This window comes from Nannobrachium achirus (assembly GCF_963921795.1).
Source record: "Nannobrachium achirus genome assembly, chromosome: 19".
In the NCBI taxonomy this organism is placed as follows: Eukaryota; Metazoa; Chordata; class Actinopteri; order Myctophiformes; family Myctophidae; genus Nannobrachium; species Nannobrachium achirus.
In genome coordinates, this window is record NC_137826.1 from 43,047,320 (window position 1) to 43,060,097 (window position 12,778).

At 42.8% G+C, this 12,778-nt stretch overlaps 1 protein-coding gene across 2 annotated transcripts in view; it reads left to right on the plus strand.

Moving 5' to 3' along the window:
* gabrb2b (gamma-aminobutyric acid type A receptor subunit beta2b) overlaps window positions 1–12,778 on the plus strand; it is a gene marked incomplete at its 3' end in the record, with an annotated part of 124,377 nt that overhangs the window by 102,544 nt on the left and 9,055 nt on the right. For both annotated transcript variants that reach the window (XM_080748389.1, XM_080748390.1), the window contains exon 5: window positions 3,077–3,214. In XM_080748389.1, the coding sequence (XP_080604515.1) occupies window positions 3,077–3,214 (138 nt within the window). The remainder of the gene's footprint in view (window positions 1–3,076; window positions 3,215–12,778) is intronic.

Consider the following 12,778-nt stretch of genomic DNA (forward strand, 5'->3'; position numbering starts at 1 on the left):
TGGGTTCGAATTCATCCATGCCCTCTTGGGTGGAAAGTCCACATATTCCCCAGAAGGTTAGCATTATAACACCTGAACATCTGCCCCAAATGACCAACTTTCTTAGAGCACTGGTTCTCAAAGTGGGGTCCACAGAGGGAGTCTAAATGGACCCTTCTATGTCTGTAACTCTGGAAATGTGCAAATAGAACCTAATGGAAACACAATATGGTTACATTGTACCCTCTCAGAGTTATTGAGGTTATTGACATTAAAATGTTTGACAACCACTGTCTTAGAGCATACTAACACATCATTGGGCGGCAGTGGCTCAGGAGGTAGAGTGGCAGCTTGGGAAATGGAATGTTCCTAGTTTGAACCCGGGTTCCCCGGAGTTGGTATCGAAGTGTCCTTGAGCAAGACACTGAACCCCTAATTGCACCTGATGAGCAGGTTCGTGCCTTGCATGGTTTCCTCCTCCATCAGTGTGTGAGTAAATGTTTGAATGTTAAGTACATTGTAAAGTTCTATGTAGATGCAGTCCATTTACCATTATGGTCTGGATGGGAAAGGTAGAGGGAAATGGTAGCCATGAGCTGGGGCTGAAACCTGAATGAATGTTTCTCTAGCCTAGACGGTCTCATGAAGGTCATTCATATCTGCTGCTCTTGTATGTAAATGTACTACTGTATGTGGACCATGTCAACTTCTTAAGAAATGTGACAATCCGTATAGGTTTTTTCCAGTGGAGTCAGAATATGGCAACGAACAGTGCGTACATAAGACATAAGTGCCTATAGGGCTAGTAGATCTGGCTTACAGGATAACTTGACTACTTTGTGGTTATTTAAGTGATTAAAATACTAATACATATTATACATGCTTCCAAAAGTGTTTCCTACTTTTGACATTAAATGTGAGAGTTAGTGTTATTTATTGTTTTTATGTAATATAGTATAATGGGACGCCATCTTGCATTTGGCAATAAATGATTAACTGGTGTTAATTTCACTGATTCAGTCACATTCCTTGAACCCCAAAACCTTGGGTTAAACACCAAAACCACCTTTCTAGGTTGCATAACAATTGAGATATAGCCATTTTAAGCTGCTGGCAGCCATCCTGGGTGCCATCTTGAAAATGTGGCCTTTATGGTAAATATATTTTCCTGGATTTTTGGGATGTTCTCAGGCATGCCTAAAGGTACCAGAATCAATTTGTATCCCTTTTGTATCAATGTTTAGGGAGGTTTAGTGCTATTATTTCATATAGGCCTATTGACCTGTCTATTTCTCATAAAAAGTGCTTGTTTAAGATAAGGCTGAAGATTACCACCTCAGAATGAAATACTGAGGGTAAATTATACATTTCCTGAATGCTTATGGTCAATTCTGTATTCCAGTTGTTGTGTTTTGAGTCTCTGATGTTTCTTGATGGCACAGAACTAAAAGAAAATATATGGTTTAGGCGGAAATAGTTATTTGTATTTGTTTATTAAAGGTTTGAAGAGCTCCAGTGACCACTCTACTTATCATACATATTCACAAAAGGCCTTGAATGAAAGCTCAAGGTGTCCCCTTAAAAATGATACCAAACATATAATATAAAACATTACAATATGTCCTGAACATGAGCTAATAAAAATATATGTACCTGTGTCTAAAATGCAAATTTTCAAAGGGGGATGGTAACTTTAGCAGCTGATAGCACCACTTAAGCTACCTGTCTGCAAGGTCTATCATATCAAAACTTAATCTAGAGATGTATAGGAATAAAAAAATCACAACTAGAATTTGCCACCCCAGGTGGTACCGATATGTCAAATGTTGAGTCTGAGCCTAAGGACTAAAAGGGGATATTTACTCGCGATCCACAAATGGGTCCCGACCCAATGTCTGGGAAACCCACTCGGCTACGGCAGCCCCGGCTCAATCACCAAATTGATTCAGAGCCTTGAATATGCCCTTCAACACCACAACAGATGGCGATGATGGTGGACACGACGGCGATAACAATATTGACAATAACGATTCCTCTCAGGTTGTGCTATACAGTAATTCCCTCTAAAGTATTCTTCCTTGCATATTTGAGTCCCCCTCAGCTGTGTCTAGCGCTGGCCCACTCAGTGGAGTGGTCTGGAGCCAGGCTAGAAGGGGTCAAGTGGGTGTCAACAGCACAGAATGTTCTCTCTTTGAAGTGAGCCCATCCTGTGTGATAGATTAACGTTGGAAATGAAAATCCTGATTTATAGTTCACCGCTATACTATCACTGAAGATTTGATATTTTCAGAGCATGAAATACTTTAACCCATTTAGGCCTAGAATTATTGAATGCTTTAACCAGTGAAAAATAGCAGATATACAAGCTCACAGCCGCGCTGCGAGCTTGTAGATCTGCTATTTTTGAAAAATCATAAACATCTTTGCAAATATTTGAATATCTAATTTTTAAAGTGAACATTTGTAACTCAAATATTTTGTTCTGGGGGGTCCCTGATACAATATTTTGAGATGGGGGTCCATGGCCAAATACATATCATTTTGGGGGTCCTTCACATGAAAAGGTCTGAGAACCACTGACATAGTAGTCTCTCAAGAACAGACTAACTGAGCTCCAGTTAAGTGAAAAGGACCTTTTCTTTGACGATGGCTGGCCAGATTGCTGACATAGAAACATAGGTTTTTCAAAAAAAGCTTAGAAGGATTCAAAAGACACTTATAGAGTCGGGTCAAAATTCTAATTTTCACGATTTTTCAAAAATCTACAAGCTCTCAGCGCGGCACTCGGTGCCGCGTTGTGAGCTTGTATATCTGCTATTTTTCACTGGTTAAAGCAGTCAATAATTCTAGGCAGTTTGCAATGCTAAAGGTATAACACAAAAATACCTGAGGGCTTGTTTCCATTGTGGTCCACATGGCAGAAAATGGTTAAGCCATTTAGGAATTATGTTTTTTTATTTTTTTTATTATGTCTTTCATTATATTTCTGATGGTTTCACCCACATCTCCCTGTTATGTTGTGACGTGCATGAACGAACACAATACCCAGTAGCGTCTTCATGTATTGATCGCCCTGCTCTGTGTGTTCCGTCCGCAGATGGCTACACCACAGACGACATCGAGTTCTACTGGCGAGGCGGGAACAGCGCCGTGACCGGCGTGGAGAGAATAGAGCTGCCCCAGTTCTCTATAGTGGGCCACAATCTCATTTCCAAGAATGTTGTCTTTTCCACAGGTAATGTTCCATGGCAAATATTTTGTTGTTTTTTCCCCTCACAGTTACCGTCTACCCTGTACATTATATACTACCGGATGGCATGCAGCTATAGACACACTTTCTTAATGTGGTTTCCGTGGACTCCCCCCAGGGGTCCTTGAGGGGTTCCAGGTAGTCCCCGGCTAAATGCCTGATGTGAACCAAATAGACCCTTATGTGACTGTAACTCTGAGACTGAAGAAATACAACCAACTGTTAAATTAGCCATTAGGTTCCATTTGTACACTCGTGGAGTTAAATGAACAACTTGTACATTTGGGGCCCAACAATAACACATTGTATCAAATGGGGTCTGTGATCTAATGCATATCAAACTGGTAGTCCTTGAAATTGTGCCAAATACAAAACTAGACTGCAGTCTGTTGATGTGCCAACTTGCACCATGTGCACTCGTGGCCTACTTGTGCGCCAGCAAGGCGCGCAAGCACTGCGACCGGTGCTGTCTGTATGTACAGTATGTGGGTGGGTAAGTTGGCACTCTGCCGAGGTGCCAACTTGTGCCTTGTTATTTATATCAGGTCGCACTTGTTGCTGGTAACGTCACCAAGAACGCTGCTCCCTGATTGGCTACGGGCGTAAACACGGACACACAGATACCGCCAGAAATGGAAACACCAAATGCAGTTATTGCACCCTCTGCTTGCGCAAGCAGCTAAAAAGAAATTAGAAAGGTGCAATTCTGGGATGTTGCAAGTATAGTATGCATTTTCCCGTTCAAGTCAATGGGGTTACTTTATAGAGGAACTTTTAGCCAATGAGGAAGCAGCAAAAACTGCTTTTGATGTTGTGGGCATACGTCACCGATTTGTTTTTGGAGTAACATTTAGCCAATGAGAAAGCAGCTTAAACTGCTTTTAGCCAATGAGGAAGCTGCATAAAGGTGATGTCACAAGAATGCTGGTTGCCTAAAACTGGGACCCTAAAAGCAATGCGCACGTTACCGCGCACAGCGCGTGCCCATTCTCTAACGTTCGTGCACGCGCACACACGCACCGCAGGGTTGCAAACAGGCAGTGAGTGATTTCAGACACGCAATGAATTTGTTCCTTTTTTCTGATTGGTTAGGTGAGCATGTTTTCATGAAAAGAACATGATAAATGTCTATGCAACCACTGAAAACAGCTACTATTATTTTAATTCTGGCGAAAACCGGGACAATTTTGTAGTGAATGTTGAAAACCGGGACATAATAGTGTTTTAGAGATATTTGTCGGGACACCGGGACACGTAGCTTGAAAACGGGACTGTCCCAGGTAAAACGGGACTGTCCCGGGTAAAACGGGACTGTCCCGGGTAAAACGGGACGTCTGGTCACCCTACACTAACATGATACGCATATTGAATGTTGATATCCATAAACCACTGTGCGTATGCAAAGAGGTCTCTCCCTCTCTCTCCTGTGGCTCAGCTGGTCTCTGTGCTATGTGTTATGAAATGCCATTTTAAATTAGCCGTTTAATAGTCATTCAGTACACTTTAAAATCACAAGTGTTCCTTGAACTCTCAGTGCAAATGGAAGCAAAATGGACATTGGAGAGTGCATGTGCGCATGCCTGTGTGCAGACCCCCTGGCCCACTCCAATAATACCTTGTTAAAGCGGCTTTCATTTATGGGTCAGGCTGAGGTCCAGGGCTTGCTTGGCCCCCGTGTTGTTGTGGATCTGACTTTCCCGTTGGCAATCACATGTACTGAGTGCTGAGTGAAACTATATCTTAGGCCCTCCTTCTTCCTTTCAGCAAAAACGAAACACACTTATCAGTTGTCTCCTTAATAATCAATAAGGACGTGTGACGTTCAACTAGATTAGCCTTGTCGTGTTTATTTCTTGTAAGGAACACTTTGTGGCCTGTGGTTTGAGGGCAGTAAGCATTAATATGTATCAGCCCACACAATCAGTGGGTTTTGAAGTTTGACACAGTTGCAGAATTAGTCCACCTACAGTGTTTTGCACATCAGTGGGCCTAATGTAGCTTCACCTACTTTTTCCTACGTATCTACCCCTGTGTTCTGAATGCCGTGCTGTCTCTGGAAACATCATTCCCCTGCGGGATCAATAAAGGTCTATTTAACTTTATTTTTGTCATTTTAAGCAGCTGCTGCCTGGCTCATATTCGACACTGAAAGCAGCCTGCACGATTCAAAGTGATGTAAAACATTTTGGAGAGCGAATTAGCAATGGAAAATAAGTGGTAAAATTGCATTTTTCGATTCTACAGGGATTCCCAAAATGTGGTGCACCGTGCGCTCTCACCCCCTGGGGTTAGCAAGCTGCCTCTCTGCTGGGCCAAACAAAAAGTTCACTTTTTCTTGTCGAACCATGAGAGAAGGTCATATCCTTTCAACATATTGGAACATTTTACTGCACCAAATTGGAGAAACTCTCCCTTCATAATCACCCACAAAACTCAACACATGTACATTTCTATCTGAACTTTGGCCTTTCCCGAAAAACAAATTCATCAGTAGGTCAGTTAACTTTTTCTTTTCAAACCATGTCAGAAGGTCATAATTCTATCACTGGCAAACACATTTCAGGTTTTACTGCACCAAATTGCAGCGGTGTAAAGTAACTAAGTACATTTACTTAAGTACTGTTCTTAAGTACACTTTTTAGGTATTTTGTACTTTACTTGAGTATTTCCAATTTCCAATACTTTTACTTACTCCACTACATCTCAGATCCAAATATTGTACTTTTAGTTACTATCTACTTTGTAGATATAAATTATGATATTATAAAACATACATAAACCACTGTGGCCCTATTTTATACCTTGGCAATTTGAAAATAGCAGATCTACAAGCTCACAACGTGTTGCATCGCAACGCGTTGTGAGCTTATAGAACGGCTATTTTCAAACATATTGTACTTTCTTTTACTTTTGGTACTTTTTATGCCAACACTTTCGTACTTTTACTCAAGTACATTTTGAATTACAGACTTTTACTTCTAACGTAGTACTTCTACATTGCAGTATTGATACTTTTACTCAAGTAAAGAAATTGAGTACTTTTTCCACCACTGCCAAATTGGAGCAACTTCTCAGTCACCTACGACATTCTGTTGATACAGGTACTCAAAGAGTAGTGATAAGTAATAGGCTAAATAAGGCAATATCAATGTCAATATGCCAAGTGTTGTTTATTTGGCTGCATTCCGCATCCAGGTGTGTACAGTGGTGTCAAGTAACTAAGTACATTTACTTAAGTACTGTACTTAAGTACAGTTTTGAGGTATTTGTACTTTACTTGAGTAGTTCCAGTTTTCAGTACTTTTACTTCTACTCCGCTACATCTCAGAGGCAAATATTGTACTTTTACTCCACTACATTTATTTGAAAACTTTACTTTGCAGATGTACATTATATTATAAAACATACTTTAACCACTTTAACCACTATATTATACCTGGCTATTTGAAAATAGCCGATCTACAAGCTCACAACGCGTCGCGTTGTGAGCTTGTGGATCTGCTATTTTCAAACATTCTGTTCTTTTACTTTTGGTACTTTAAGTATATTTTGACGCCAATACTTTCATACTTTTAGTACATTTTACATTCTGGACATTTACTTGTAACGGATTACATCTAGCCTGGTTAATAAACCAGACCGCACGACACCACCCCCTGGTGGTAGTGGTGGTGTAGTGTGGTCTGGCCCCTCATGATTGAGATTCTATTTCCACCAGCCACCAGAAAGGGTTAGCCAATCAGGGCTGTAGGCTTGGGGCACGTGGTGGGTGGTGGCCTGGTTCAAAACCATTCAGCCAATCAGGCGAGTCTGTGTGAATACAAACACATCCCCCCTCCACTCTCATTACATACATTAGACAGGTCGTAGTCTTTGATGCTTTCAGTGACTAACGAGCTATTGACACTTGTATGGCTCAATCAATTACCACAGTTCAAAACCCCTTTGAAGTTCAAAGGGAGCAATTAAGCAATTAACTCATTGAGTGCCAGCGCCCTCTAGGGGCCAAAGAATGCCAGCGCATCTCTCATAGGCGAGCGCTTTAGCTTCCAGGACTTCACCTTCCAGGACCTGACGTGCTCACGTTCATGCACGGCATGGAAATGTCCCGGATGAAGATGCTAACAGAATGGCTATTCCCATTTTGTCATCTAAAAGATCATTTTTGGGCGATTTCGCCGTAAATAAACCTCGCGCCGCTTCCCTATGACACAATCCAGAGATATAAGCCTTTAAAGATGTGGTCTTTCATTGGATTAGGCGGAGATTGGCGATTGCGTTCGCAAATAACGTCCGGCCGGGACGTTGCTAGCTTTCGGCTAGTAGCTACAAAAATCAGGCCAGGCTTCAGAAGGCCTCTTATCATTTTTATTCATTTCATTAAATATCCCGGACTAGTTCGGGATAGGCCGCCTACAATGAACATTGGGTGAACATTGGGGGGGTCTAAACTTTATTTTAAACCATTTTCAATGGAATATATCGTCGGACAGAGTAGAATGGCTTGCTGGCTAGCGGCTAGCGAGCCGGGACCACCCACGTTGCTCCAAGCAGCTCGGGGTAAGTAAAATAGCAAATAAAAAATTGTTTTTGATCCCGAATATCCCGAACTAGTTCGGGAGAGGCACTGTATGAGTTAAAAGGTGCACACAAGGTCACTTCTGGGACGAGTCTAAAACGTGTGTTTGAATCACTAGCGTTGTCTAGAGTGGAAGTGTATCGGAAGCGTCTGGCGCGCCCCGTACGTTCAGCGACGCTGGTGGAAATTGAGGCGTCATGTTCAATGTATTATGCAACACTGTGCACCTAGACAGAGGCAAGGGCAAGCATTTGATGCATGGTTTAAACGTGTGTGTGTGTGTGTGTGTGTGTGTGTGTGTGTGTGTGTGTGTGTGTGTGTGTGTGTGTGTGTGTGTGTGTGTGTGTGTGTGTGTGTGTGTGTGTGTGTGTGTGTGTGTGTGTAATCTTGCAGCTTGCTCAGTGACCATGAACATGTACACAAACTAGTTACTAGCCCACACACACACACACACACACACACACACACACACACACACACAGTTCTCTTCATGGTCTCCCTTCATTTCAACAAATAATCTTTCCTCCCACCCGTCACATTATGCTTGGTAATGTTGTTACCATCAGATTGCTTGCAAAGATGGCAGTATGCAAATGCTTACTCATTCTCCATATTCATTTGCACTTATTGCCCCGGATGAGAGCGTCGGCTAATTACCTAAGAGTTGAAATCCTGCGTTGAATGTAGATTAGATTCCAAGCAGTCCGCCTCAGAGACAGGAGGACCTTCATGACTTATTTAACAGCAATAAACAAAAAAAAAAAGAATGCTGTCTGACACCATGACTTATTCATCTCCCTTTACATTTTCATATTCATGAATTTATCATACAGGCTGTGGGGAGAGAGGGTCAGTGCCTCTGCGGAGCGCAGTATGGGAACGTTTGTACTCTTATTGGATGAAAGCGACACATTAATACAATAAAGGCAGATCCATACCTTGTTGCGCACTGGCGTCGCACGCCAGCAGTGTTGCTTTCGTCGACTAACACTATGACGAAAAATATTTGTCGACTGCGTTTTTTTCACTGAATAAAAACGAGAAAAAAAAAGAAAAAAAAAACTAAGCTGTGATAACTAAAACTAAGACTACATATATTGACAATTTCGAGAGTCATTTTATGTTAGGTTGCTCTCAGGTGTTGCTTGCTGAAAATAGCTGATCTACAAGCTCACAACTAGCTTGTAGATCGTCTATTTTCATCATGCGACCAAGTGTAAAATCAGCCATTACCACATCATCAAGGCCTGCCAAAATACATTTTAGGTGACTAAATCAACTGTAGATTTAGTCGCCTAAAATCTTATGGTATTTAGTTGACTAAAATTAGACTAAAACTAAAACCTTTCAGGTGACTAAATTATGACTAAAACTAAAATAAATGTTATTCAAAAGACTGACTAAAACTAAATCAAAATTTGCTGTCAAAAACAACACTGCACGCCAGCAACTGCAGATGCACAAGCTCACGACGCGTCGCATCCGCAACGCGCTGTGAGCATGTACATCGGCTATTTTCGCCCCCGCACTGCTGCACTGGCATACGACGGAGCATAAATTCGGCACAACAACGCGGCACCGCACTCCAGCTCTGAAAGTCTCAAGGGCTAACCTCGTTTGTGCTGGCTCCACCACCGCCACTATGCACAGCCATCACCTCCCCCACCCCCTTCACATTAATAACATGATGCTTCTTCTGGATGCATGGAAAATGTGCGTGCTGTACATGTATGTGTGTGCTCGTTTATGTGGACACGTGTGTGTTTGTTTGTGCGTGGAACCTGTTTTGTCTTGTGTGTATAGTTCCAGGCTGTCTCTATTATGTTGTGCCAGGATATGGATGGAGAGCGGGCACAGGGGCGTCACAAGGGGGAGGAAAGTGGGACTTATAGGGCCCAAGGTGGAGTGGCCTTAATTATTTTATGCTTTAACTATTGAAAAATAGCAGATATACAAGCTCACAGCGCGACACCGAGTGCCACGCTGCGAGCTTGTAGTTCTGCTATTTTTTTAAAGTTGTGAAAATGTGTGCAAATCTTTGAATATACCCTGTATGTATTTTTTTAAGTGAATATTTGTAACCCAAATATTGTTTTCCGGGGGGTCCCTGGAACTAAATATTTTGAGATGGGGGTCCGTGGCCAAATACATCTCATTTTGGGGGTCCTTCACATGAAAAAGTTTGAGCACCACTGACATAGAAACCTTTTTTTTTTTCTTCAAAAAACCTTAGAAGGATTTGAAATATTCAATGACACAATAAAAAAAAAAAATAGCAGATCTACAAGCTCGCAGCGCGGCACCGACTGCCGCGCTGTGAGCTTGTATATCTGCTATTTTTCAATAGTTAAAGCACACAATAATGCTTAACGATGCGTTCCCAGTCTAAATGGGTTAAACCTCCTCCCCCTTTGAAGAACATTCATGGGGGGCCCGCAGTGAATCCTTGTACCCAGGGCCCAGAAATTGATGCGACACCCTTGAGCGGGCGAGTGGAATGGAGTGGAGTGGAGTAGAGCAGGGAGGGGGAGGAGGGGAGGGGGTATTCCCATTTAGCGTGCTGTCTATTGCGACAGTGAAGGGACCGACCCCGGGGTCGCGCAGAAAGGCAGGCATCAGCAGAAGCACTCTGGCATTTATCCAATACCTGAGCCTTGTTTGACTCTGAGGACAGACGATGTCCTTGTTGCCTCATGAATAATAATGTTTTGCTGTTGCGTCTGCATCCACAGCCACCCTCTCTGTCCCCACTGGCCCATTACCTTCGCCGGGACATCATTCAGCGATGCAGCTGGTGGCTTAGCATGGCTATAACCCAAACGACAAACCCAAACGACAAATGCTAAGTGGTGATATTTTAGCTGAATGAACTGGTAGGGCCGAACCGGAGTTTGCAGCTGCTTTCAAGTATATTTGACATGATTGTATTTTGTTGTACAAATTAAAAGCTAATCATATTTTAAAAAATCACACCCAGTGTGAAGTGAGCGGTGCTATTTATGACTTATTGTCATTAAGCGCCCCGCGCCGCTTGGCCAACGAGCCAAGTGTTGGACATACATACGTAAATGCAAACGGACAAAGACAGATGTAGCGGTTAGCACCTCTCAAAAATATGATATGTGAATAGAATACACATACAGTATAAAACAGAGAATGACTTAATACAGTCGCAGACTTATTTCCACTGTGGTGCTCATGAGTTATCTGCATAATGCCATGACAAGTTCGATTTTACATAAAAGTGGATACAGAAGACCTTAAATATGTCATCAATATGTATTCAAGTCACAGACATGATTGAGGGGCGACCATAGCTGAATAGGTAGAGAGGACCATAGATGAATGGGTAGAGAGGTGGTCTTGGAAATCAGAAGATCCCCGGGTCACCACATGGTCCACCCATTATGTGTTCTAAAGCAGTGGTTCCCAAACTTTTCAGATCGAGACCCAAAAGAGACATTAGACATTAGAAAATAGCAGATCTACAAGCGCACAACACGTCGCTTTGCGCCTTGTTGCGTCTATTTTCATTATTTCTGAATTATTATTAGTTTGTTAGTTCTTATTTGTTCTTATTTACATTAACAAATAGGTCCAGAAACACTGTTTGGGAAACACCCAGTTCTGGGCAAACCCCACCCATGGAAGCCTCTGATTGGCTGAACCGGAGCTAGGGAGCACTCCTTTTTCTTTGCTTGGACCGTGCAGAGGTGCTGAGTGGTGTGACCACCTAAACCTAACCTTAACGCTAACCCTAACCTCAGTGACACTATGCTTGTGAGTAGCTAACCTGCCGACGCTGGTGAGTAGCTAACCTGCCGACGCTGGTGAGTAGCAAACCTGCCAACGCTGGTGAGTAACTAACCTGCTGACGGCGGTGACTAACTAACCTGCCGACCACCCTGGCAACAATATGTGATGTGAATGGCATGAACCTGTAGACACCGAAAGTGGCGGAAGGGCTGCGGTTAATGGAAGTTACATCATGCGTTGCAGTCTGTTTACATTCCCCGGTGAAACAAAACATAGCTCCATTGACCAGCTCGTAAGTCAACTCGCTCTTAAGTAGAAGCCTAAACGTTTAGTAGAAACGTGTAACGTTGGTAGAATCCATGTTTGCCGCTTACTGTGCGAGAACTCAGAGCAGAAAGGACAAAGGCGTGAGGGAGAACAGAAAACGTCTCTGCGAGGAATAGATTTTCAGCAACACCACACTGTGATTGGTCGAAATACAACTTCTGGTGAAATTCTCCCGGCGGAAGTAGCACCGTTCTGTGCCGTATCAGCCTATGGTCGTAACCAGGCTTTTCTCATCACAGATGAGTAAGCCTGGCTACGCGAGGCTACCTGCCGACGGTGTTGAAAACGAGCGGCTCCGCCCTGAACTGATGTGCAATTCCAAAGTGTGCGTCCCTGAGCAATACACTTAGGAATGGGTAAATGCAGGGGACACATTAATGTATGTTTAAATGAACAATTACCCCAGTGACAAATTACCCCAAAGGTAATTATTATTAATTATCATTTAATTCTAGTCGTGCTCATTCCTCTGTTTCTGCCTAGCTCACTGACTTTATGTTGGGCCACGCTTGGACACCTTTAAAAAAAATGCACTCCCTGTGAGGATTTCTGCTCGGTTGACTCGATCAGACAAGAGATACCAACAGTCCCATCAATTCCCACGGGACAGAAAAGGTGCGAACTTACACAATTTGCCTTAACCGAGGAGGACCTGCCGAGGGACATATTTCAGATAGAGCACAGATAAGCGAAAAACAAAAAAAGGATCCCTCGAGAGAGAGAAGCCCACAGCCCTCTCTCACAATATTGTACATAAACGCGCAAGTATTGGCGGAAATTGCTGAGTGCTGATGCCACTGTGTTTAGGAGAGAATAAACCTTGCTGCTGTGTCACGCCTTTTGCAAATGAGATAAGAGAAGATGTGAGGAGGGCACGGGTGGGCAGG